At 38.9% G+C, this 25675-nt stretch overlaps 1 protein-coding gene across 1 annotated transcript in view; it reads left to right on the plus strand.

Annotated features, from left to right (window-relative positions):
- Window positions 1-25675, plus strand: part of THSD4 (thrombospondin type 1 domain containing 4) — a 236975-nt gene that overhangs the window by 163982 nt on the left and 47318 nt on the right. The window contains exon 8 of the mRNA XM_083871241.1: window positions 17669-17873. Within this exon, the coding sequence (XP_083727367.1) occupies window positions 17669-17873 (205 nt within the window). The remainder of the gene's footprint in view (window positions 1-17668; window positions 17874-25675) is intronic.

The raw sequence follows: 25675 nt of genomic DNA on the forward strand, positions 1-25675 counted from the left end.
TTACACTCACTTTTCCCTTGTGCTTGTTTCCAGTCAAAAGGAAGGATACTGGAGAAGCAAGCCTGGAGTACTTACATAGCAAAAATGTAACAGCAGCACCACCCTAGTTATTGAACAATGGCATTGAGGAATTCCACACTGAACAGGATGTCAGGATTTTTTTCCTGTGAATCCAGGTTTTGCGCTTTCCTGCTCGTAGAGGCTGAGCTTGTCAGAAACGTGGCCTGTTGAAATGTTTCTGTGGGCCAGGGTGGTGCTTGATGGGAGTTACTCAGGAGTGTTTGCTTTTCTGGGATCACTTTATCTGCTCCCTTCCTTGGTGGTTAGATTAGGTACCACAGTAGCTCTAATCTGTGGCGTTCTGCATAGCACTGGAGAAAGTAAAGGAATGTGGAAACGGAACAGGGAAACCTTTAGTGAAGCCTCATGTTGTGAACCCTGGCATCCTGAAACCCTGCCTCTGGATAGAAATCCTGTGGTGGATCTGTGGCCCAGGCTGGGAGGAAGGGAAGTCTGCCAGGGAGGTCTGGAGCCATACAGGACTGTAGAGAGGTGATGGAAGGGCTGGATCCTAAACCATGGAGAGTTTATTCAGCCCTACAAATTTCATTGTTCCTTTTATACAGTGAACATCTCCCAAACTCTTTGTTAAGGTTAGGCAGGCTTTGAAAATTTTGTGCTAGAACTTCAAAGTGTTGCAAATTTTAGAGCAAAATTTTGTTCTAGTGTAGAAAGTAGAATATTTAGACTGTTTTCTAGTTCTAGGTTTCTAAAGCTCTCTGTGATACAACTTTCCTTTATCCTGAGATAGTATGCGTTGTATCCAGAATAATAGAAATACATTTTTTTGGAAACTAACCATCACATAGGCGCAGACTGACTCAAATCATTATTTATTTGAATTCTAATCTACACCTAGAAATTTTTTTACAACTATATAGTAAGAAATATCATGTAATGACTTTTCTACCGCATCATTTGAAATGATAGTTGAAATCTGGGGTAAATTCTTCAGAAAGAAAATATTTAAAACGTATTACGATGAATACATAATAGGCTTCATTCTGTGGTCTTAATAAAGATTTCTCTGCCTACATTTTGCAAGTCTGTGCTCCTTGCATAAGCTCTTTGAATTTCCTGGTCATTGATCCTCCTGCTCAATGTAGTGAAGGAGCAGAGAATTACTTTTCCTCCTGTCCTGTTAGCTGTGGGCTTGAATATCTCTTTGGTCTTATGCTGCAGAGCTCACAGTGGTGGAAACTCTTGGCTCTGCTTCATGTACAGAGCACCAAGGAGTGGAAACTTCTGGCTCTGCTTCATGTTAGTTTGCACTTCAGGCAATTTATTCAGCACCAGGGTTGGATCACAGGATCTTTTTTCTTAGCATGCCACCTTTGTAGTCTGACAGGTACAACGGTCCCCACTATCACACAGCTCTGTCACCTTCACTTCTTGAGCAGGAGGGACACTGGCAGAAACTCATCTGGACCATTCCTGTAGAGGTCTGGGAATTTTAAAGCTGTCAGACAGAACTTGCCAATGAAGAAGTAGCTCACATTGTAAGTGTCATTACTAAAGCACTGCTGTGCTTTATCAGTGTGAAATGACAAAACAATGTAAAGACATTTTAACTGAAGGTTTCTTGTCATTACCTCCATTAGTAGTGATTGCATTATCTTTGAGTTGTCATTTTTACATAACACACCCATTGTTTATAACCTTTTTTATAAAGAGAAGCAAAAGAGTGAAGACTATGTTAAAAGCTAAATTAGATTTCCATAAAGAATGAGGATATCAGGCCAACCACATCTCTCAGTCAATGGGCCTTACTGTGCAGGAAGCAAAGATTAATACTCAGCAGTGCTTGCCAGATAAAACAAATAAGACATGCAGTCAGTTCTGCAAATTGAGAGGACAGGTCTTGAAAAATTATCTGTTAATCCACAGCCTTAAAATGAGGACTCTTCCATAGTCCTGACAAAACTCAGAAATGTGAGATAACACATTTTAAAATGAGCAGCAAGTAGAATGAGGGTAGGTGAGACACTTTGTATTGTCATACTTTGGCAAGACTGAAGTACTGATTGATTTAATGTCAGAATACTTTACTTAAGGATGTAAGTGCATTTTAATTCTTAATTTAATTCTTTTAAATTGCAATTAGTTTAATTCCTGACGTAAATGGTTCAATTATTTGCATTTGCTTACACTTACAGATTGTTCTCACACACAAATCCTTTTCTCAATCTGATGTTAAGAACTAGTCTGTACTTCAAGTTGCCATGTGTCTTCCCTATATTTAGGTTGTAGTAGTTACGGTTGTAGTAGTAGTAATAATAATGATAGTAATAATTATCCTATAATTATGTTATTATAATATGGTCTCTTTCCAATTAACAGTTTTAAGCCGTTAACAGCTTTTAACAATGCCAGGAAAACAGTTTTCTATTGATGGTTTGTTTTAGAGCTGATGGCTAGCTTGTGAATAATAACGAATTTTCAGCTTCATTAAAAATAAGGAAAAGTTTCAGAATTCTAGAAAGAAGCTTTCCAAATTTATCCAGCAAATCAGAGGTTTTGTAGGCATAAAATTAACTAGAAATTGTGGCTTACTATGGACCTTCTCCTGCTTATCTCTGGAAATTAAGGTGATAAAACTATACAGTGGTTTTTGTAAGTGGTTTTGCTGGTTAAATCTCAAATCACATTGATTTTACCACTGGCACTGACATACCCATATCTGCTCTAAACACCAAGACATATCTGTCAAAGTGCTTGGCTGGGGTCACTTCTGTGCAATGTGGAGGGCAAGGAGTGCCCTCCCCATCCTTGCTGTGTCTCCTGGATTGGCTCTTACTTCATGAGGAGTACTTGGGGTTTCTGACAGGTCTCGTCTCACCTTACAGATAGTTAGGAGAGATTTTTTGAGTCAGAAACTTGCTCCATAAATCCAAAGAGTTGCTGTGCATTGTCCCCCTTTTTTGTTCCGATGAACTTCATGGCAATGGTTGTGGTGCCTGTTGCAGCAGCAGCAGCAGCAGGAGGGGTGGTGGTGACCTGCTGTAACACCCACCCCTCCTGCTCTTGCCAGAGTGCACAGTCTTCCCTGCCCAGCTGTGGTGCACTGGACTTTCTGATCTGCACATGAACATCATGTTTCTCAACTGGACTGGAATGAACAGTGTCCTTTGGTAGCAACACAGGCCCTTTTTCTTTTTTTTGAACTGTTGCTTGGCTGTTTGCTCTAGAGCTCATACATATTTTCGTCCATAACAGTCTGAATTTTTTTGGTACAATGCTGTACACGGACTTCTGTGTAATTTTGAAGATGTCAGTCAGTGTTACAGTTTTACATCTGCAAATATTATGATGACATTCTGTTACTGTCTTTTGGAATATTTCAATAAACTGCTTTTGTAACGTGTTTTTTTTACAGTGTATTCTCTAGACATAACTGTAATCTAACTAATGAAAAATTGTTCAAAATTCTTCAGAGGAATAGAATGACTCATCGACCATCATTTGGCATCAGGATGGAGACTAGTCTGAGCAATCTGCTTGCTTGTTAAATTCTCTCATTGTATCCTCTGTTAATCTGATTGCTAATGTTTCAGCTGATTGCTTTACCTTAAAACTGTTTTTCCTCAGCCAGCACTGATGTCTTTGCAATCTGCTATAATTTCACAGCCAATCTGTCGTCACTAAAAATACAGTTTGGTAGTCTTATGTAATATAATTTTCCTTCCTTTATACTTTTTAAGTAGTTTCCACTTACAGTAAATTTTATTAAAACAACATTGTACAATCAGTCTTTCATTTTAGCTCTGGAGTTTTGTTTGCACTGAACTGTCAGGCAATTTTTTCACATATTGTATTTAATTTGCTAATGCTAGGGAAGTTAAATGTAGATGTAAGCAATATAAATGCAGTCTGGAATGTTCATATGGAAATATATTTATTCTTATGCAATAGTTTTCCTGTAAAACATGACTGTAGACACATGCTGGATAATAATGTAGCTGATTAGAGCATTGGTTTTCAGCAAATTGATGACACGTTGTTGACAGAATTTATACATAGCCCTTCAGGTATTTTGGCACAATGGCTTGTTGCACATTTTGATAATGCTCCCTTATTATTTTAAAGATTAGGGAGGGCGTTGTCCTGTGACTCTTCAGTTCCAAAGTTATGTTAAAAAAGCTGCTTAGAAATTCTTCTGGTAGACTGTTTTGTTCAGGTGAATCTTGGATCCAGATTGTGTGGAATTGTACTCTGTAACATCTTTGAAAGCATTACTTCTTGCATTTTAGTACTTTTCCTTATAACCATCCAGCTGACTTAAGGCAATCTTAGGACTCATGAAAGAGTTGGAATTTTCTGATTGACTTTCAGTTGATTTCAAGGACATCTCTTTACTTTCTTTGTGTAATGTTATGGTTTGATGAATTACTTTCCCTCCTTTTTTATTCCTTTGTGCCTGTAATGCATTTGATCTCAAGTTTGTTGTGGGTTTCTTAATACTTTGTTGTATTATTGCACACATTTTTAAATGGCATGTGCTTCATGTATCATTGCCTTTTCCAGTCACAGCTGCTTTGTGCACTGTGGTGTTTGCTGTGTAATAGAATTGCTGAAACTGCACATGGTTGGTTGTGTGTGATTCTGCATGCACACTGTGCATGAGAGAAAGTTTGGTTCCCTCCACTTCCTCTTGCAGAGAGCTGCTGGGAAACCCTCACTGTTATGGTTCCCCTGAGGCTGGAGAATTGTCCTCCTCTGTGCATACAAGCTCCTCCATTGCCTGGGCTGGAGCTGTGCTTCTTGGATATTTACATAGGGGTGAATGCAGAAAACAGATGCTTGCCTGAGTGTTGCCAAATTTGATCAGGATATTGATTCAGTATAACAGCAAATACAGCTGCCAGAATTCTGTGCTCTGGACTATTTTATGAATTTGTTCCAGGTGGAAATTCACCTCTCTTCCTTCTCTCCTTCCTTGGATGGGAAACCAAACAGTGCATTGGCTTGGCTGGCTCTTTCCTTGCTTGCCATTGGTATTTCGTTGGCTCTTTCCATATAGCTTTTGGCTGTCTCTCTAATTGGAACAATCTAAGTTTGCCAGAACTTTTATTGACACTGTACTTGCCTGCTTTTGCAGTTACTTGTTTTGTACTACTTTGTGCTAGGGAAAAGAGAGTTTATTCTGTGTGTGTGTGCGTGTGAAGTGAATCTGGACATATTGCAGTGTTGGAATGAGGAAATCATTCAGATGTGGGATTTTTCTCAGTTGTATAAATTCATATGGGTGCATGCTATAGTTAGTCTCATTTTTACATCGACTAGTTATTAAGTTATTTAAGAAATACCAGTATTAGATACCTTGTGACATCCATTTGGGCAAGCTGATTGCATTTATAAGCCCTTAAATGTAGATGTCAGAGTATTTTTCTGGGATGTTGTATAGTTTCTGTTGCTATGTTACACAGTTCTGTGACATTTTTCTTTTAACTGCTGCTTATTTGTGACATACTCTTAAGTTAGGGCTCAGCCCTGAAGACCTCTTTCAGGGCCTTATTCAGAGTAAGGTCTCCACTGTAGTCATAACTTGCAGTTCTTTATACCTGGTAGTATTGTGTCCCTGTAGTTGGCCAGTGATTGTATGGTGGTGCACACTCAAGTAGATTTTTAGGAGAATCACAAGTAAACAGCATTTCTGAAGAATTGAATACTACTTCAAAACTCAGAAGTTGTACACATGGTAGAATCTGATATGGGTACAGAAACTATATCAACTGTATCTACCATAAAAGCTTAGATGACTAAATGCACTCAAAATAGGATTTAATTCTGTTTTGTTGAATAGCATAAAAAGTATTTCAGAGAGTTTGGGCTGTGAGCTTCTAGAAGACAGAGCAAGCAGAACAGTCTTGGGCAGGAGAGCAGTTATCCAGGGTGTCTGGCTGGTTGTCAAAGAATTTGCACTGTTCATACTGTGCTGGGCACTTGTGTTTGCATTGGACAGTTGAAATTGCAATACCAAAGCAAATATTAGTCAGAGTGCCTGCTGGTTGTGTAGGACCAGTTCAGTAAATCCCACTCCAGAGGCACTGGGAAATTGAGGTAGGTGGGACACACATCTCATTAGCTGTTGCTGAATTATATTCTGGAAAAGTGCTGCATTTTTTCCACAGAGTTTGCCTGATTGAGAAATATGTGGGTTTTTTCCAATAAATGAAGTAGCAGAATTACCGTTGAGTTCAGTGCCCAGATAAAGTATTTAGGAGGCTAAGCACAACACTATTCATCATTTCTCTTTCCCTACCCCCTGCTGTGAATAAACAGATACTTGAGTGATAAAGTAGAGAAAAAAGATTGGAGGAAAGCATGCAGGATTGAAAAAGGAATGGGACTCAAATCCTTCACAGCAGCTACCAAAGTAATGTTTCTGCCTGCAAGCCACAGCAGGTACAATAGAACTACTTGAAAGAAATGAACAGTTTTCTATTTGAAAAGCACTCACTGGCAGAGTAATAAATTTTAAAAAGACAGAATTAAATGGAAGAAAATCCTCAGTTTACAGCCAGAGGAAAATTTGTATTTATTTCCACCAAGAGCCTAAATGTGGATCTGCTGGAATAAAAATGCCATGTTACTTTGGCTTCCTGTAATGCACTTTATCAGGGACTTGGAGTAGAAGGAATAAGGCTGAAGAGTAAGAGCCCTAGAAAAGTTGGTTTTGTGATTTTGCTGAGGATCAAGCTTGGGCAGACTGATTAATCCAAACTGTCATGTCTTGGCACAAATAATGTGTAATAATTAAATTACATCAGTGAGTTTGCTGGTACTTTGGAGTGAGAGATTTTGAGATGTCTAAAATACAGCTGAAAATGAAATTGTGTGTAATTGGTGCCATACAGTGAGTGAGTGAGAATATTATGTAATCCTTGATGCCGAGCTAATTTACTAGCAGATGGATTATACATTCTAAGAACAGAAGTGCTAGGAAAAAGGTGCATGTGCTTTGCTGTTAGCTTGATAAATACAATAGCTTCCAGTTTTTAGTGTAGAAGTCAAGAAAGGAAATCACCTCCCATTGTTGATAGGAGTTTCTTGAAAGAACAGCTCAGTTCTTGTTGCAGCAGGATATCTGTGCTTGATAATTCTTCCATCAAAGGAGATAGGGGTTACTTGGTTAGGCATTCCATAAATGTTCTTTTTGCCCAAGGCCAAAACCTGTTAATTTTTACTTTATCTTTTCTGGGGGGCTGTAACTTTCAGCTCAGGGTAGGGAGAATACTGGATTCAGTCTCTTGCTCTGGAGTATTAGGATGACTTCGCAGGTTATGACCTAATTCAGCCACAGAGAGGACAGAGATGTTGGATCTATGTAGGCACCCTGAAGGTGAAATTGTGGTGATCCCACTTCCTCCCATGGGCTGTTTATGACTTTCTGGTATTTAAAGAACTGGAGTGTTTCTTCAGGGGCGGACTGAGGTCAGGCCACAGGAGGTGTCTCTAAAGCTCCAGCCTTGGCCTGGTGCCCTTGGGGAACTTGAGCGTGGCCGTGCAGCCTCAGGAGCAGCCCAGGGGTGACCATGAGAACCTGTAAAAACGAGCACCAGCAGTCAGGAATGAGAGCACTGCCTGCCTGCACTCTGCCTTGTTTGGAACTCAGATTCTGGAGCCTGGACGTGGTACTGCCTACTCCCCTTCACCATGCCTTGGGCAAAAGAGCATTTAGGGAATGCCTAACCAAGTTAGTGGCAAACCAGACCTTGCAGTAAGATACATAGCAGTTTCTTACAAAGAAAGAATGTTTCTTACCTGCTGGTGGTACCATCCCACTTCCTTACTATGGGTGCATCTCTGCATGAATGAACTCAATTCATACAGAGTTCAGGAGGGAGGGATAAAGAGAGTTTGAGAGTTTACTGAAAAATATACTTGAATATTGTAATTTTTGAGTATTTGGAACAGTCATAAAAGCTTTCTTTGTTTATAAAGAAGGAAAGCTACAAACTCCTGCTCCTCTAAGAGGTTTCATCAGGAAATCACCTTGACTCTCATGAAGGCCAGCAGTCATTAGATAAAAAGCCATTGGATATCAGTTGTTTGCTGAACAGCTGAAGTGTTAAGATTCAGGATTCCTTCGTAAAGTTTCTGCAGGTTCTGACCGTAAGCGACTCATCCTCTCCTCTTCTGTCCTCTTGTGTGCTGGGAAAGCAGGTCTCCTGTGTGCTGTGCTCCAGTGTGTCTGTGTCCTTACCACACACTGACTGTACGCTCCTCAGTCGTGTGCAACAGAACACACAATTCCTGAGCTGCCTCAGTGGCTGCTTCCCTGCACTTCTGTCATGGCAGTAACCAATTTGTGGGCTGGGGCTGGAACTTACTTGAAATTCTGGAGCATGCACAGTGTGACCAGGCTCTTTTCAGTGTTGTACTGCCCAGTCCCTGAGTTGTGTGTTGTGTTGACCAGATGCCATGGTGATACTCAGGGCTTTAAACCTTGACTAGACATGGGCATCTTTTCATAAGATGAGAAAGGATCACATCCTTGATACCGTCTCAGTCTCCTTGCCAATTTTCAGCCCCTATTCTTAAAAGAACAAGCATTTCTGAGTAAACCAGTTATAAGTTCTTTTAAAAATATTTGCAAAATACACAATTTTATTTAATCCTTGGTTTTGGAAAAAAAACAGAATTATTTTTGCTGTTTATTTTCTTTGAAAATAAATGTTCAGCTTGTTTCAAGTCCCTGGCAAGGAAATTTTCGGTGTGGGTTGTTAATTTTTGGCAGAGCTATAACCATCTAAAAAGCAACAGGGATACTATTGGAAAGCATTTGAAAATATTAGCCATTACTATAGTTACCAGCTCTGCTTGTATTTCTTTCTTTCTTTGGGCATGAAACTGTATCAGTTCAAGTAGTCTGGGAGGTGGGCACACCAGAGTGGAGAGGAAGTAAGGACGTGAGCCAAGTGTCAGTGAGCAGTGCAGGATGAAGCACAGGTCAGGGTGGTCCTTGGCTTCAGAGGAGATTCCTCAGGGAACAGGTTCTTGGGTGCTGCTGCTGTTGGGGCCATGCATCTCACAGCTCTTGGTAGCACAGTTCCAAGTGTAACACACATAATTAAATCCCTGGAGGGAAAAAAAACCAACCCCAGACACTTGTTACTGAATTTCAGATTTATTAGAATTAAAGGAATTAATTAAAGTTGTCCCAGGAGATTATAATAGAGAACACTGTATTGTGTGCTACCTTTTTTGTGAGCAACATCATGGATAAAAAGAAATACATGCAGTTGAAAGAGAGGGCTAATGAGTAAGTACTTATTGCACAGATATATTCTGGCTATGTTAGCTGCTGTTTCAAGATCAGACATCTGTCCTTAAAATATTTTGCTGCTTGGAGGTTTTTTTTCTTTACCTTGAAATAAAGCCAAGTTTTTCCTTCATAAAGGAGAACACTTGAATAAACACAACCCTAGCATAAAGCCAGTTGAGACTAGTCTGTTGGCAAGGGCTGGAGTTCTTTTCACATAGGGAATTATTAGAAAGACAGTGAATCTAACTTCTCCCCTCTCAAGGGTCCCTCTCATAGTCTCTATTCTTGACTTCTGTATTATTAAGCAGCATGGAACAGTCAGGAATTTACCAGGAGTATTACACTGGGAGATTTTTATACACTGTCCCCTATTTTTCAGAAAAAATGAAATGTTTCTTCATTTTAACCTTGAAATTACAAAAGATGCAAGTATTTGTTAACTATGGTACACCCACAGGGACATTTATGTACACATAGCAAGCAGGTAAAACTTGTAAATCTGTTACAGAACAAAGCTGAGAATTCTGTGTGGCTTAGAAAGGTTTGTGTATTCTGGGGAGCAGTGTTGGGTTGCAGTACTACTTAACTATGAATTGGATTCTGCAGAAGTTGGCACAAATTTCTTTTTCCTACAAAATTGCTTCTAAGAGTTGGGTTTTCTGTATGTTAGACCAGGTCACAGAAGTCGTAATGCTAGTAATGCCTGAAAGCAGTCAATAATTTCCGATTTCCTTTGTCCTCATTTATATAAAATGATTCTTCACTGAGACCTCTTGCTTTCAAAGTTTGGGGAGGTGAGGGAGTATCTACACAATATAAAAAAACTACTCTTTTTGGTATCGCAAGAAAAAGCGACTTGGAAATAAAACCCCCAAGATTCAAGTAGACAAAATTAACTCCTGCATTTCTATTATCTTTTCTCATTCACCCAGTTAGTCATCAAACTTGCTGCACAGTCCCTTCTTATGTAATCAGTGAGACACAAAATGACAGCTGTAGTATCTTTATTTTTCAACCTTTATGTTTGAAATTTAAGAAAATGCTGTTGTCAAAATTCTTTTTCAAGTGTTAAGAGAAACTTTTTTTTAAAAAAATAGTCTTTCCTTTAATTCATCTTTGCTGAAAAAATCCAAATACCTGATCCATGTTTAGATGACCATTCAAAAATTGTTCCTTTTCCCTCTCCAGTATATCAGTCCAGGAGGCAGAGATGCCTAAAAGGCAGAGAACCATAAATTCTGACCTTTGGCGCTGGGGAATGTCAGGGCTGAACGCTGGCAGGTGACAGATGTGACTCAGAGTACATCCCATCACATGCTGGACACAGCCAGTCCCCTCTGTCTCCTCCTGTGTAACATGTGCCCCTCTCTGGGAAGGTAACCTGCCTCAAACTTGGGTGCTTCTTTCTTATGTATTCTCTGATACAAACATGTGCAGACACTGCCAAATAAATGGCTGAGTTCCTTGTGTGAATGCCTCGTGCAGGGATCCTGAGGAGAAGTGATCTGCAGCTGTGTGGAGTCTTCCACAAAGAAATTTTCACAGGTATTTGTTGTGTTTGTAGGAAATGGATGTTCCTATTTTTGCCAGTTGTGATGCGATCACACACTTGGAAGGAGCTTTATGAGCCATCACATCATCTTCTCTTGTGGTCTCCTCCCTCTTGGATTTGCATATTTCCTCCCCCTACAGCATTTATGTACAGCCAAAAAGTCTAGATGCCTTAATATTAAACGGACCTTTTCTTTAATTCATGTAACAGGGCTAGGGTGCACTGCCTCCTCTCCTAAATTCTGGTCAACAGGAGTATGTAAAACTCTACAACATTTAGATTCCAAATGTTTTCCAGGGCCTTTGCACAACACTCCTCCCTTGCCCCCAGCTTTATGTTTAAAGGGCTATTCTTTTCTATAGGACAGGCAGAACTTTAGTATTTCAGTCCTGCAAGCTCAAATAGAGCTTTGCAAGAATAAAGTTAAATAGTAGAAAACTTGAACCTGTAAGTTTGAATGACTTCTTTGCAAGTATTTGCAAGTATGCAGTTACAGTTGCATATAGTGAGAAGAGAAAGCTTTTGTATTTGTGTAAATACATAAATTGTGTTTATTTGGGTGAATCACCATGTTGTTGAAGTGTATGTTAATTGGGGTGATACTGTGTAGTTGTTCAGCACCAAGGATGGAGAAAAGAGATCTGTACAGAGTGGAAGCTTCACTTCAGGCTGTGCTGTTGGATTTGTCTCCTGCACTGTGGAGTGGCTTCTCTGCTACTTCTGATTTTTCAGAAGAAACTGATTGTATTTTTGCATCATTCAAATAGAAAAATGGACTGGGCATCTATTCCATCTCTTGTTCCTAGAGGACAGGACAAAAACAGCATCAGAAAGTCACCATGCTGTAGAAGTTCCTTGAAACAATGAAATAGTTGCCATAGAAGCAGTGACTTGTTGCTGTGAGGATTTGCCTGTCAGTGCTCAGGAGGCTGTTCTGAACACCACTCATAACTGAAATGGTTTGTGTTCTTCACTCTCTTCCTCAGGTTGGCTTCAAATGTTTGTTTATGTTCTTTGTGGCATTCATGAACCAGAAAATAACAGTGGGAGGTATTGTAAAAGCTCAGAAAATAATTAAAAGGCAGCATTTTGGGGTTGGTGGGGAGTCAGTGTGTGGCATTGAGGAGACACCTGTAACTTGGTGAGGTTAAATGGTGTTTTACACTTGTTCTCTGAAGTACCACTCTTTTGAAGAGAATTCTGGAGACCTTTCATTGAATCCTGAAATGGGCCTGGTACTACTTGCCAACACTAATATGTGATCAGGGTGGTGCTGACAAGCATTAGCTTTAGCCACTTAGATGTGTTTTTAAAAGGCAGAGTTACCATCAGCTACATGAACTGTATTATTTTGTTTAACTGTTTCTTGTTGTTGCCAACAAGGTCAATTTAGGCTAGATTTGGAGAATCATTTCATGAATTTTCAGACTGCACTGTTACTGAATTCAGTACATCTCTATATCCAAGCCCTGTTTACATTTTTTGAAGGTTCTAGCCTTATGATCAACATCACAAATAAGTCCTTTGTGTATGAATTTTAGGAATGAAGATACCCTTCTTAAAGAACTATATTGTGTGGAATTGGTATCTCACCTTAGATATTGAAACGGTTTTCTGCTTTTCCAATTAAGTTGTATAAATAGAAGCACAGAGTTTGCTTACTCTTGCTGAATCTGGGATATTAAGTAATCTGGCATATTTGCAGCAGATCAGTATATTCAAGCAAACTTGAGTGCTTTGTTAATATGCACTTTAGGAATATTTATTTCAGATCAGATTTAGTCTGCTTTACTTTCTTTGTGCTTTTAAATTTTCTGAAGTGAAAAAATAATTAGTGCATTTTAGAGGTGCACATATTATTTGAACCTACTGTACCTCTTGAGCATTAGAACTTTCAGGGTATGGAGCTTCTAATTGCAAATTTAATGTTTAGATAACCAAAAAAATAGTCAAACTTTGAATTTGAGGTACTTCTGGTAGTTTTTTTTCTATCACAGTATTTCTATTCTTGGTGAATGAGAGTGATCTGATTAGCTTGAAAGGACAAAGCCTCAGAACTGAAGCCTCAGGACCCTGGATGTGCCTGTGAGTGGTGTAGCAGCAGGTTTGTATGGGAGCAGCCTGGCCCAGGGTCCAGCCATGGTGGAACTATTCCCCTGTGTGGGGTCATGGTCCTGGGGATGGATTCAGTGCCAGAGGCTCCTGGGAGTGGCTAAGACAGATCCCTCCTAACCCAGGCAGAAATGAGAGCTGCTGATGGAACTGTGTGGGATCAAATGGGGACATGGCGACAAGCCCTGCACTCACCTTCCAGGTGTGTTTGCCAGTGGAATGTACGTATTAGCATTAGGCTTCTTCATCTTCTTCACTCTTAAACGCTGCTAACACAGCCACTTCAAAACACTTCAGTAAACTCCTTTAATAAGCCCTTTGTAGAGTGGGGTCTCAAAGCTGAATAGCTCTCTTGGCTTTGATAGGTGACAGCCAGCAAGTTTGTATTTCAGGTCTTTATTGCTGCAGCATTGCTGGGGGTTTAGGTAGGTTTCATAGACCTTACATTGGGTTTGTGTATGGGAGAGCTGCAAGTTCCATTTAGAGTATCTTTTTTTAAAACAACAGGAGAGAAGTTGTTTTCCTGTCTGTCAGAGGTATCAGTGTGAGATGCATACTTTAGATTTTTTAATCCTTTTTTATTAGCTGTTACTAGTTGATATTTCTAAGACCATCTTTTCACATGATTACTTTTCCTGGGTGGTTTAATTTTTCCATTGTAACAAGAATAAAACCTTTTTTCTCTCAAGTAATTTTCTAGCCAGTAAGAAAATAGTGAATATTGTAGTGAAAGGTCATAAAGAAGAAAGATCTTTATATGTCTTTGTATGAATAGTTTTTTTTTTTTCACTAAACTGGTGTATATCTACATACTATAAATGTAATTTGAATTCTTAACATTGTCAAAACTTAATAGCTTGCTTCTTACTGTCTGAAATTTATCTGACCAAATGAAATTCAGCATAAAGCACAGATAGGTAATGAAACCAGCTATTGTGCAGGTAAGAAAATCTGTGATTAATTAAGTGGACCACATCTGGATGTGACCACAATCTAATCGTGAGGGGCTGTAAATAGCATCAAAGATTTGTGAGCGTTAGGTCTGTGGACAGCAGGAAATATTTGAAAGCCAAAGCAGGATCAAATGTTTGGGTAAAAATTATGGTTATAGCTAACCACAAATCAAGTGAGAGCCATTAGAATGTTGTTTGTTATCCTGTGGTTGAATGTAAATTCTCAACATTGCTCCTTTGATTCATAAAGCAAATGAGGGTTAGGCTGCGACCTTGAAGACGTGTGAGACATTGAAGTGAGACAAGCAGGCTCTGCTGGCTTTGTTGTGCTCTGCCTTGGGAGGTTTTCTGGTGGTACCTCTCACTCAAGTACAGCCATGGCTCCTCACTGCTGAACAGCCTGCTCAGTTCGTTTCCACTGGAAACATGCACCACCAAACCTTGCACTGATGTCTGCAGTAAAATGCCTAAAACACAGCCTGTGTGCTGGCATTTCCCTGCTGTTCTATTAAAATGGCATGTGCTGGCTATTACTCTCTAGCAGTCATAACATCTTCATTGGTGTCTCATTTAATACCCTTCACAGACAGAGAGAAATGAAAGGAATTATGTTTATCTAATTGTAGCAGTTAAATATATAAGATCATATGTGAAAGTCAAAGGTTTTAACAGTGGCCAGAGAAAAGTGGTGTTACTATGCTCAGCTTCTTCACACATTGAGGGGAGAGCCATCCAGCCAATCTCTAGGCAGACTTGCTTAGACTTTGGAGGAAAAAAACCTCGGAGAAACTAGTGTCCTTCCTAGTAGAGAGGAGAGAGATTTATCAAAGGCAAAAAACAAAAGTTGAGGAGAAAATACCAGGAACTGACTGACTGGGAAGGGAATCTAAGTCCACTAATGCAAACTGTAATTCTGAAAGATGAGGAGCCAGAGCTTTCGGATGCCAAAGCAGTATGTGCTTCCTTGTTCCTAATCTGCTGTACCTCCTGCCTGCAGGGAAAGGATTACATGAGCAGCATGTCTGTGAGTTGGCCACCTACCTCATTGTCAACTTTCCCAGTCTGAATTTCTCCAGTGTAGCTGTTAGATTCTGAGGGAGACTCTGAAGGCCTTGTTAAACTCAAGGCACAGAACACCCTTTCCTCTCCACTCATGTGCTGAATTTGTCAGTGAATCACAAGTTCAGGCACAGTTTGACCTTGGTATGTCCATGATGGTTGATCCCTGTCTTCTTTTGTGGTTTTTTTTGTCCTTCCTTCATTGGGAAATGACTTCCATGAGGATTGGCTCTGCAGTCTTTCTGAGGTCTGTTAGGGTGACCAATCTGCAACTGAGCCTCAGGTCCTCCTTGCCCTTAATGGAGATGGACGTGACAGTTGCTTTTTAGGCATCACCACCAATCACCATGACCTTGTCTGGTCCCAAAGATTTGTGTACATAAAATTTTCTCAGGTGCTTCCTAACTTGATCTTTCTCATTTTCCCAGACTCAGTGGGAGTGATTTAATTTTATACAAAAATTCATGTGAACGAAAAAAAACAACTACATACTTCTGTTTTGACACACTTAATCCAGGAGTCTTTTAAATTTGTTAGTAAATTTTGCACTGTGAAGACCATGAAATTGATATAATTCTGCCCTGTCAAATCCATAAAGAGGCCGACTTCTGTGACTTGGCAAATTTCCAGTTGATGTCAACTTTGAAGTCAGTGAGGATTTCTTTGGAGGAAAGACATGAGCATTTGGATTAAAATATTTATTTATGATTGATAAATGATGTCCACCTGGTCACCAGACAAGGAGAAGATATGATACAAGAGAAAGCAGTTTGAGATTTCTCTTTCATTTCAGTTTGGTAGAACATTCTATTGCATTCCAAGGTGAAAGAAATCCTTGGGTTGACTGATAAATTTTTAAGAATGTATTACTAGTAACAAAGCAACAAGAGTGGTTGCTCATGTGGTAAAGGCTAATTTGAAAAGAAGTGCAATATCAGCTCTGTGTTTAGGTGCAAAAAATTCAAATTTTTGTTGTTTTGCAAAGACCTGCATTTTGATTTCACAAGGATTGTAAGTGCCACCTTGTGGATATCATTATTCTTGTATTTCTTTATAGGACACAATGGTGAAGTAGAATAATGAAATTCAGTTTCAAAATCTGTGACAGAAATTAGTTATGTTTTCTTTGAAGACTGGGAGATTTTGATTGATTTTCTAATATTGCTGTTCATGTGCTGAAGTTGAAGAACACACTACTGCTGGCTGCAATGGCTGTAAATAAAGCCAATACTTGACTTACTGTGAAGTCTTTCTACTTCATGCTATTTGTAGCTCTTGCTGGAATTCCTTTGTTGATCACTCTCAGATCTTTGTCTTGAGTAAGCTGTCAATGGAATACCATAGGAGTGAAACCCCAGATGTCTGGTGTTCTGACAGGCTCCTTATGTTGTAACCCCCAATGTCCTTGAGTGAAAGTGGCTGGATAAAATGTTAATGCAATGTTAATGCAATGTCAGGAAGTAGCCCGTGTAATTTTTGGGGGTGTGGGGGTTGCAGGGGTTTCTTGGTGGACATCCTGGCACTGGCTACAGCAGCTATGCCATGTGTTAAAGGGTTTGGGGCATGTCTTGTCTCCAGCACATAAGTACAGTGATACCTGTAACAACAAGCCCTGAGCTGGGAATTTCTACTCTTTTCACAAATAAAACCAATTTTTATTCTGAGGAATACAGAGCTTCTAATCACATACAGCTGATTTTCTGGTCATTAATAAGGTAAAGGTATTGCCACGAGGTATATAAAATATCTGCTGCTTATCTTAAAGCTGTCTCCTAAGGATCTGGAGCTTCCTCACTAGCCAAGTCAAATTGAAACCCATACTCCAGAAGTAAATCCTGTGTGGTTTGTCTGTATGCTGCTTAGCTGTAGGCCAGTCACAAATTCCTACTTTTCTCCAGGCTATACTTAGGCCATAACCAATATCAAAATTCCAGGACATAAAATCTCTTCCTTGGCTTGCTGCTGAAGTGTTTCCTATGTTGTCACAAAACCGAAGCTGATTTATCTCAGATAAGTTGTTTTTTAAACTGTTAGAAAAAAACAGCCAGCAGTGTTGTTTTTGTGAAAACACAGTTATATCCTTGGTCATCCAGGATTCCTTTGGCATCTCATCTTAGGGAAGCTGTTTTATGGATTGTACAAATCAAGATCAGTTGGATGGGGCTTGGAACAACCTGGTCTAGTGGAAGGTGTCCCTGCCCACGGCAGAGAGGCTGGAACTGGATCATTTTCAAGGTCTCCTTCCAGCCCAATAGAGGACTCTTGAGGAAGTAGTTCTGTTTCTGTAAAAAGCCTCTTTTGAATTATAACAAACTCATAGCTCTCCACCACTTTTTTGAGCAGCAGCTGTGGGGACTGTGTTGTTCAGCTTTTCTTTCAGCTGAGGGGTATGCAGTCAGTATGATCAGTGCATTACTGCTCATGGTGTGTTCTTGGATTCTGCCTGGCAGGATGTAAAAGCCTGTTGGCTACCTTGAAAATGCTGAGTCTGAGAACCCTTTGGGTTTTTTTGCTTTTTTCTGTACAGAAGACATTGCTAAAATGTTAATTCAAAAAATCATTTCACAATTGATTATTCTCTGAAAGTCATGCTGTTCTCGGTTGTTATGTCCAAAATCTGCAGTTGTAAGATCTTGGAAAAAGAAATGTTACTTTATTTTGCAGAGCATTGGCTGTGACGACTATCTGGGTTCTGACAAGGTGATTGACAAGTGTGGAATATGTGGAGGGGACAACACTGCTTGCAAGGTTGTGTCTGGAGTTTTCAAACACACGCTAACAAATCTTGGCTACCACAAGATAGTGGAAATTCCAGAAGGAGCTACTAAAATCAACATTACTGAGATGTCAAAGAGCAACAACTATTTGGGTAAGTTGCATCTCAGTGAATGAAGAATGCTTTGTGTGCTGGTGCAACTGGGTGGAGGTTTTGCCAGGAAAGGCCTTCTGAGCAGTGTGACATCAATGTCAAGAAGAAGAGAGGAAAGAAAATAAATCATTAAACAGGTGTTTTGATCAGAACTAACTGGCTAGTTTTAATTCTAGATTGATCTTGCATGACAAACGTTGTAGACCTGTTACAATCTATTTCCCTGTCTGTCTGACTTGGCTTTAGTGTCTCCTGTGAGTCAGTTCTGCTGTGATGTTTCCCTTTCCCACATCATTAACCTTCTCTGATCAGTCAAGAATCCAGCCAAGTGGATGCTTGTTTATATAAAAGGCTGCTTGAGGAGAAAAGAGCATCTTCTAATTGCCAAAAAGTTTCAGTTCTTTCAAAGTGAAAGTATATAAATATTGTATTGAGATAATTTGATATTGAGGAAGTATTCACAGAATCCACAGTCTTTGTACAGTTGTTTATTCTAAAGCAGGTCCTTAATTCAAACTCATGGAGGAGGCTGGAATATTTGTAGTAACATAACATCTTAATGTATATGTCTAGATATGTATAGTGGGTTGTAAATTAGAGATTATGTGGAATTTATACCAAATCTACATCAGTCTTGTGTACATTTATGAACTGTGGCATTCCCCACTGTAACCTCTCGTGTTCCCAGGTTACAAACCCTTAGTTTGTCTACATTTTTGCATGTTTTGTAGGCAATTCTGATGAGTGGACTGGAGAGAGAAGAGTTACTTATGATTTATAAAACCTGCCCCTCACCCTTCAGTTTTCTCTTAACCATCCTTAGATCTCTCTTAAAAACTACCATTGGAAATGGTAAAATTGGAGCCACCTGAGAACTTCTCTGCAAGCTTAGTGTGGTTATTGCTAGAACTGTCCAGCGGTACTAGAAGTTTCAAATGCCAGTCCTCTTGATGGACAGCTGCTTTATCTCCCTTGTGGTGTGTAAAGCATCTCAGCTGCTGCTCAGGTACAAGAAAGGAGGGTGCTCATTATGAAATTGATTCTACTCTCTTTTCTACTTTCTTCCCCTTAATTCCTGCTGGAGCTGGAATGAATTCTACAGAAACGTTGCCTGTAGATGGGAGTTTATTATGGAGAACAGTCTGAACTGGAAAGTGAGTTCCCTACTTTTACCAAAAATTTACTTCAAAATTGAAGAAATAGAATAAGCTACCCACAGTCCAAGAAAGCCAAATGTTCTGAACCTGTTGTCTGGGTGGTCTTCTCAGTTCTTATTTGTCCTGGTTTCATTCAAATGGGGTTTTGATACATTATGTACCAGTATACACCAGCATTTGTTTTTTCATGAGAACAGTTTGTATAGCATCCATCAACACTAACTTAATTGATGATGAACTAAACCAATAATTCTATCTAAAGAATTTCCATGGCTACTCGTACATTTGGTAGAAAATGAGTGAGAACATAGCTGACATGGCAGTACAGTGAAAGCAGTCACATTACTAATATATAAAATCCTGGAGTTGAATGCAATTTTTCTGTCAGATTGATGTGCCAGCATCTGAAAACAGCTGGCAGAAAAACTTCCTTTAACTATATTAAAATGTCCTGAGCCACTTGAACATTTTTGCAATGGGCAGAACAGAAAGAGAGTAACATTTTTGATTAAAAATAACCAGGCTGTTGGCATGTATGGGAAAGTGACAGAGTTTTTCTTTCCCATGCTACTCCTTAACTCCTTATCCCCTGAGCTCTTAGTTTATGCTATCATCTTTTCTTTCTTACTTTTTTGTTTTTATACATTTCATATGTTTTATTTAAAAGTGCTGGTATGGATTTAGTCTGCTAAATTTGCCAGCTCCCTCCCATGTTAGGAATTCTTGAGGATGTAATTCCAGCCTAGAAGGACTCCAGCCACTCTGCTTACATTGTTACACAATAAACTTGGTTTATGGGGGCAGGTGAGTTACACCAGGACAGAAAGGAACGTGTTCAAGCAGATCAGAAAGCTGAAACTAAGAGAGAGGCTTATCAAACAATTTATTGGGCATGTGAAATGGTAATTATGAAGTTGGAGTTTTGGCATATTGGTGGTCACAAATGTCTCACTGATAAAATAGCATTCAGAATTTAGATATTTTTATAGTGCACATAACACTGGTAGAGCTGGGAAACTTGAAAACTCAGATCTGGCATTTACTGTTTTCTCTATATTTATGGTAATAAGCAGAAGTGTCAAACTTTAAAAATAACAATAAAAAAATTAAAATTATCATTATACTGCAGCACCAACAAAAAAATAACCCAGCAGTCATTCCTTTAAGAATGTAGTTGAGTGCTTTGCAAAACTGAATTTTCAATACCCTGTTCCATCATAATCCAGTTACAGCCATCAGAGCTGTCTGTAAGCACCATTCCTTTTTTGTTTTTCCAAGGAGCATAAGTCAGTTGCTTTTGGTTTTCCTTTCACTTTGTACATTTTAGTTTCATCAATGCAAAATTGGAAGTCAGCTCAAGGTCATTAAGATTTCTCTTTTCTTAGGAGATGGCAGCAGATGTTCCTAGGTATCAGTTTCCCTGTTTTTCTCTGTTTAGGAGATTATCTTGAGTTCCACGTGGTTTCATTGAGCAGGTTTACCAAGCTCTACATTTCCATCAAAAGTACTCAGCAACTGAGCAATCAGGAGAGGGTTCACAAGGAGTTACTTCTTTAAAATCAGGAGGTGCTGGAAAAAGCAGGCAAGAATATGAGTTTCAAACTCGGTGAAAAGTCATGCAAATGTTTGAAAACTTCTCCATACTGCTTTTGTGAACTATTTTGTAGTAGTTTATTGCTCATTTTTGTACAGCCTGTGACCCTCATATAAAGCACAGTTCTAATGTTTCTGCTGAATATGATTCAGATTACTGAGGTTTGCTCATTTTGAGGACTGCATTTTTGGGTTTTGCACACAAACTGGAGTGATTCCAGAATAAAATTTTTAAGTTCTTGCCACTGGAAAACAATAAACTTCTGTTAAAAAGAGAAAGCATGACAGTGGTATATAAAGCTTTAAAAAGTGTTTCTGGAATGTTGTCTGAGTAGTCAGAATATGCAGATTAAAGGAGATGGGCCGTTAGGTTGTTCATGGAAATTTGCAGTTAACTTTTCATAAAATCCCAGTTTCGAATTAATTGAATTTCATACAGCACAAATAGAGTATTTTCTTCTCCCCCAGGCCAAGTATTCCAGTTCCTTTTAGACTTTCCATTTCTTCTAGATCTTTACTGTAGGAAGAGTGTTGATGTGATAAAGGAAAATATTTTAACAGTTGAGAATGGGCTGCAACATTAACTGGTGTGTCTTAGTGAGCCAAAAGAGACTAACTAATGGAGCCATGAGGTGTATCTGAAATTCCTCAGGAAACATCTCATGCTGGTTTTCTAGTGTGTGTTTGTTGGGAAAGAAAGCAGTCCAGTTTTGGAGTGCTGTATAATAGCTATTCATGGCTATTAATGATGTATTCATCAGTCTGTATATTTACTCTAGCTTTTTTTTTTTTTTTTAAGTTAAGAGAAGAAGCTATGTATTACCAACTCTGTAAAGTGTAGAGAAGGCTAGAGGCTGTACTGCCCTGAGCTGTGTCAGAATGACTTCTCAAAGTCGTTTTCAGCAGTATTTTCTTACTGGCTCACGTGTAACAGAACCTTTTGGTAACAGAACTGCTGAACTTGGACAGACCTTTCCATTGGCAAAGCACTTCTGTCACATGCTAGAGACAAAGACATACTTTTTATCCCACTGGTAATCATCAGCTGGACAGTTCTCATACACTGCCATGGGAAACTTGCCACTGAATTAAGTAGGACCATGATACCTTCAGTGGGGCCAGTATGATACAGCGCTTGTGCTGCAAAACATGTGGGTTGGAGTAGAAATACCTCTGCATCTTCGGGATTGGGATTTGAGATAAGGGCAGAATTTACAGCCAGATAACACAGATCTGAAGTGATTATTTGGAATGTGCTTTTCTTGCATATTGTGTCTTGAGGAGCTAATTGAAAGAAGCTGGTTGCTGTCCATATCCATAGCCTCAACAGCAGGGCAGTCTGTTGGGAAGGAGGTGTCAATAGTTCAAATTAAAATTCAGCTTAATAGAGAATTGAGAGATACAGTGCTTGAAAATGTGATCGTTTTGAAATACACTGTATAATGAACATTATTGAGCTACTCTGGTAATGTCTGTAACTGAAGGAACAGTTTGTTTCTGGGGCAGTTGTCTGAGTTACGTGGGTTTGGGATTGAGTGTAGGGAAAGGTACCAGATCCTCCCTGCTCTGAAGTGTCCTGTCCAAGGGAAGGTAGATCATTCCCAGTGTGGGCAAGACTCCTAACATTTTGCTTCTTACCTGAATGCTGTTTGCTACAAAGATGTTTGTTTCATAGTGAATTTATTTCACTGCTAATTGTAAAGCTCATTATAGTTTCTTCAGGGAATATATTATGTATTTCAGTTTTGTTTTTCCTGGAGTTAAGTCATTTCAGCCACTAAATGAGATAGAGACATCTTTGGATCTAATCCATTTTCCCTGCTTTCTGGAAAATGACACTCTGCTATTTCTAGAATCTTCCATTAGCACATGCCAGTATACACAATTTATGATTAAAATAAAGGTTGCAGATTAATATTTTTTAAACAAAAGTCCAAGGGATGTTAATAGCACTCTCGTGAATATTGGTGTGCCTGAACATGAATATAGTTTTAAGGAATTTGCTGTGTGAAAACAACACGGCCTAATACTAATATGGCTGTGAAAAGGTGCTCTGAAAACCATTTGAATTCAGTATTCCCTGTAGCAGATAAAATTCGAACAGTATATCTCATGATGAAAGATTTTTAGCAACTCTTGAACTTTAAGTAACATTTCAAAATCACTTTAGGGATTCAAAATTACAGCAAATAAAGGCATTAGATTAGAACACTGGCAGGAATTTAGAAGATAAACATTGCCAGAGGCACTGCTGTGATTATATGAAGAGCTTTATAATATAAACTCATTGATTTCCTTCATGTGGTGCTTATTAAATCAACTAATTTACTTCAAAATATATATTTTAATTGCTGTTAATGTTTTTTAAAAACATTACTTTTTACATGAGATTAAATGTTTCTGTGCAAAAAAAGCCACAGTGACTATAGTAATATGGAGGAGAGGATGCACATTGGAATTTTCAGGGCTTGGAATGAACTTTATAGAAGGGATCTGCTTATAATAAACTTCTGTTCCAGTGCTTCACTGTGCCTTGGGCTCAATGGCTTTCCCTGCACGAGAACTGTCAGTGATAATTCTTACATTTCTGTTTAAAACCAAAGCCTGCAGTTTGTCATTTGAGTTTATGGAGTGCTGTAACCCAAAGCTATGCTATTATGTGTGTTTATTGTGATGGACTGGAGACCTTCCCAAGGACTTGAACATTGTATTAATCATTGAGTGCATCCCTGTTTGTGTCAGTGCTTTAGAGCTGGAGTGTCTCTCTTGCATCTGTGGCTTCCTGAATGCATTACTTAAAAACAAATGTAATTACAATATCTGGATAAGAATAACTATTTTTTTTACCTTTTGTCCTCTGTTCTCTTGACTGGGCTCTGTTGGAGTTAAACAACAAAGATATTTCTTAGTACGGCCAACAATGTGCTCCAAACTGTGGAGAAAAGATTTAAGGAATCACTTCTTAAATAAACTGAAGTTAGACACAGCAAGTTGAAACCATAAGGAAACTTCAGAGTGAATTATTAGTGTCTGAAGAGGCAATTACAATCAGTGTGTAAACTTAATAATGTTTGAATAATGTTCCTAAGAAATGCTTTTTATGATTAGGTATCCTAGTGAAACTGTGGTGTCCCTGTTTCCTGAATACTGAACTGGAGAGTCAGGAAATACTACACAGGAAGAGGAAGAACTTGGGGGATTTTTAGAAAATCTTTGCATATCAGGCATTCCAATAAAAACATGGAACTGGCAATATAAGTTGATAACTCCTGGTTATTGGCTTTTGCCTTATCTCTTTGTCTCCACTCAGTCTTATCCTTCAATGCTTCAGATTCTATGTTTGGTCAAATATTTTCTGGTCATTAATAGGTGCTTTAGAAATTTTGGGACACTTTAAAAGCTTCAATTCAGTGTCAGTTTTAGAAGAGACCTGATGAACAGAGAAGATTCTCTGGCTTTCTCCACTTAATTCAATTTAGTTAGCTAGCACTGCTAGTTGTAGATATATTGATTCTCTGAATTAATAATGATTTGAATTAAATGTTCTCTGTGTGGCCATGCCTTAATTAAAAAGCAACACAGGTCTCCTAAGAGACTTGTCTTTCTCACTAGGGATTTAAAAACAGCCCTGATCCTGAAGTGTCTAATGCTGACCTATCCAGGAAGGTGCTTTTCCATGGCTGTTATTTTATGCACAGAAGCCCAGGATCTGATCAGACAAACATGCATTTTTTAGCAGCTGCCCAGTTCAGTGCCTGTGATTTAATATTACACTAATTGCTGATGGATTCCCTTCAGGATTTACGTTTAGACTGGGTTATGCTGGCCTGAAAATTGAATAGGTGGCATTTCCTTGAGCTGAAAAGTGTGGTATTGTGGTTGGTTATAGCTAAATGGGTTTATATGGTGATTTTTAATAATTTCATGGTTTTCCTCTGCAAACTGCAGTTTCAGTATGTGTGGGGCCTACAGCTTGCTGTGACATTAAGTGGTGTTAATTACCTTTCTCATAGCCAGTCTGGCTCCCATATTCTGTGTGAAGGGTTCAGGGTAGTGGTGGAGAGGTATGAGGAGTCTCTGGTTTATGCCCAGAGATGACAGGAATCTTAGAAGCATATTCTGGCAAAAAGTTTGGGGTCATTCTGAGTTTGGCTCTTGCTCTTTATGGTTTTATTCCTGTGTCTGAGGATAATGTATGTATAGATAAGTTACCAGGGAGAATTAAGACCATCATAAGCTTGCTTCTAATGCAAAAGGGTTATAAACTAATAGGAAACAATATATCAAGACAAACAGAGATGTGTAATTGCTCCCTTTTTAATATTTCTCACCTGTAGTTCATTATTAGGATGCCCAGTTCTCCCTGTACGCACACTTACACTTCTATATCCTTTCAATTATTGTCCTTAAAATAGTTTCAAATTGATTTTCTGCAGGGAGTGTTTCTTTCACTAAATAAATGTTCATCTTACTGTAGCCAACATGTATTACTTGGCTGGGATGATCACTTACTAAACCCCTTGAAGCTGTTAAGACTTTGGATGAAATTCAACCCTGGCGTTAATGAATTCAACTCCACTGAATTCAAGTTGCACAAGCATCTTACCTAGTGTAATGACCTGAAGTTGGAACAGAATATATCCAGCACATTATTCTTTGCTGACCATGTATTTTTTCAATTAGTGGCGTTGCTTAGATAATTACAATTTGGAGTTTCTGGCAGGGTTATCTTATTATAGTGAATTCCAAGGTGACCTTTTCCCTTCTGGCTTCATTAAATAGCCAGCTGGTATCTAATACTGTCTTTAGTGATCTATAGGGTTCCAGGCACATTTTGACAATATACAAAAGAAATACTTTCTTCTTTTTTTATGTATTAAATGTCTGGTCTTTGAAAAAAAAATTACAAAAAGATGGACTTTGCTTCTCTGGGTGATGAGAAATCTCTGTCTTCTGGCCTCAGGTTAAGCCTTGATGGCTGGGTTAACTTGTGTGTCCCAGCTCTCCACCACTGTCCTACAAAACAGTTCTCTGCAGGTCACTTGGCATCAG

This window comes from Zosterops lateralis, assembly GCF_965231275.1.
Source record: "Zosterops lateralis genome assembly, chromosome: 13".
NCBI classification, from domain to species: domain Eukaryota; kingdom Metazoa; phylum Chordata; class Aves; order Passeriformes; family Zosteropidae; genus Zosterops; species Zosterops lateralis.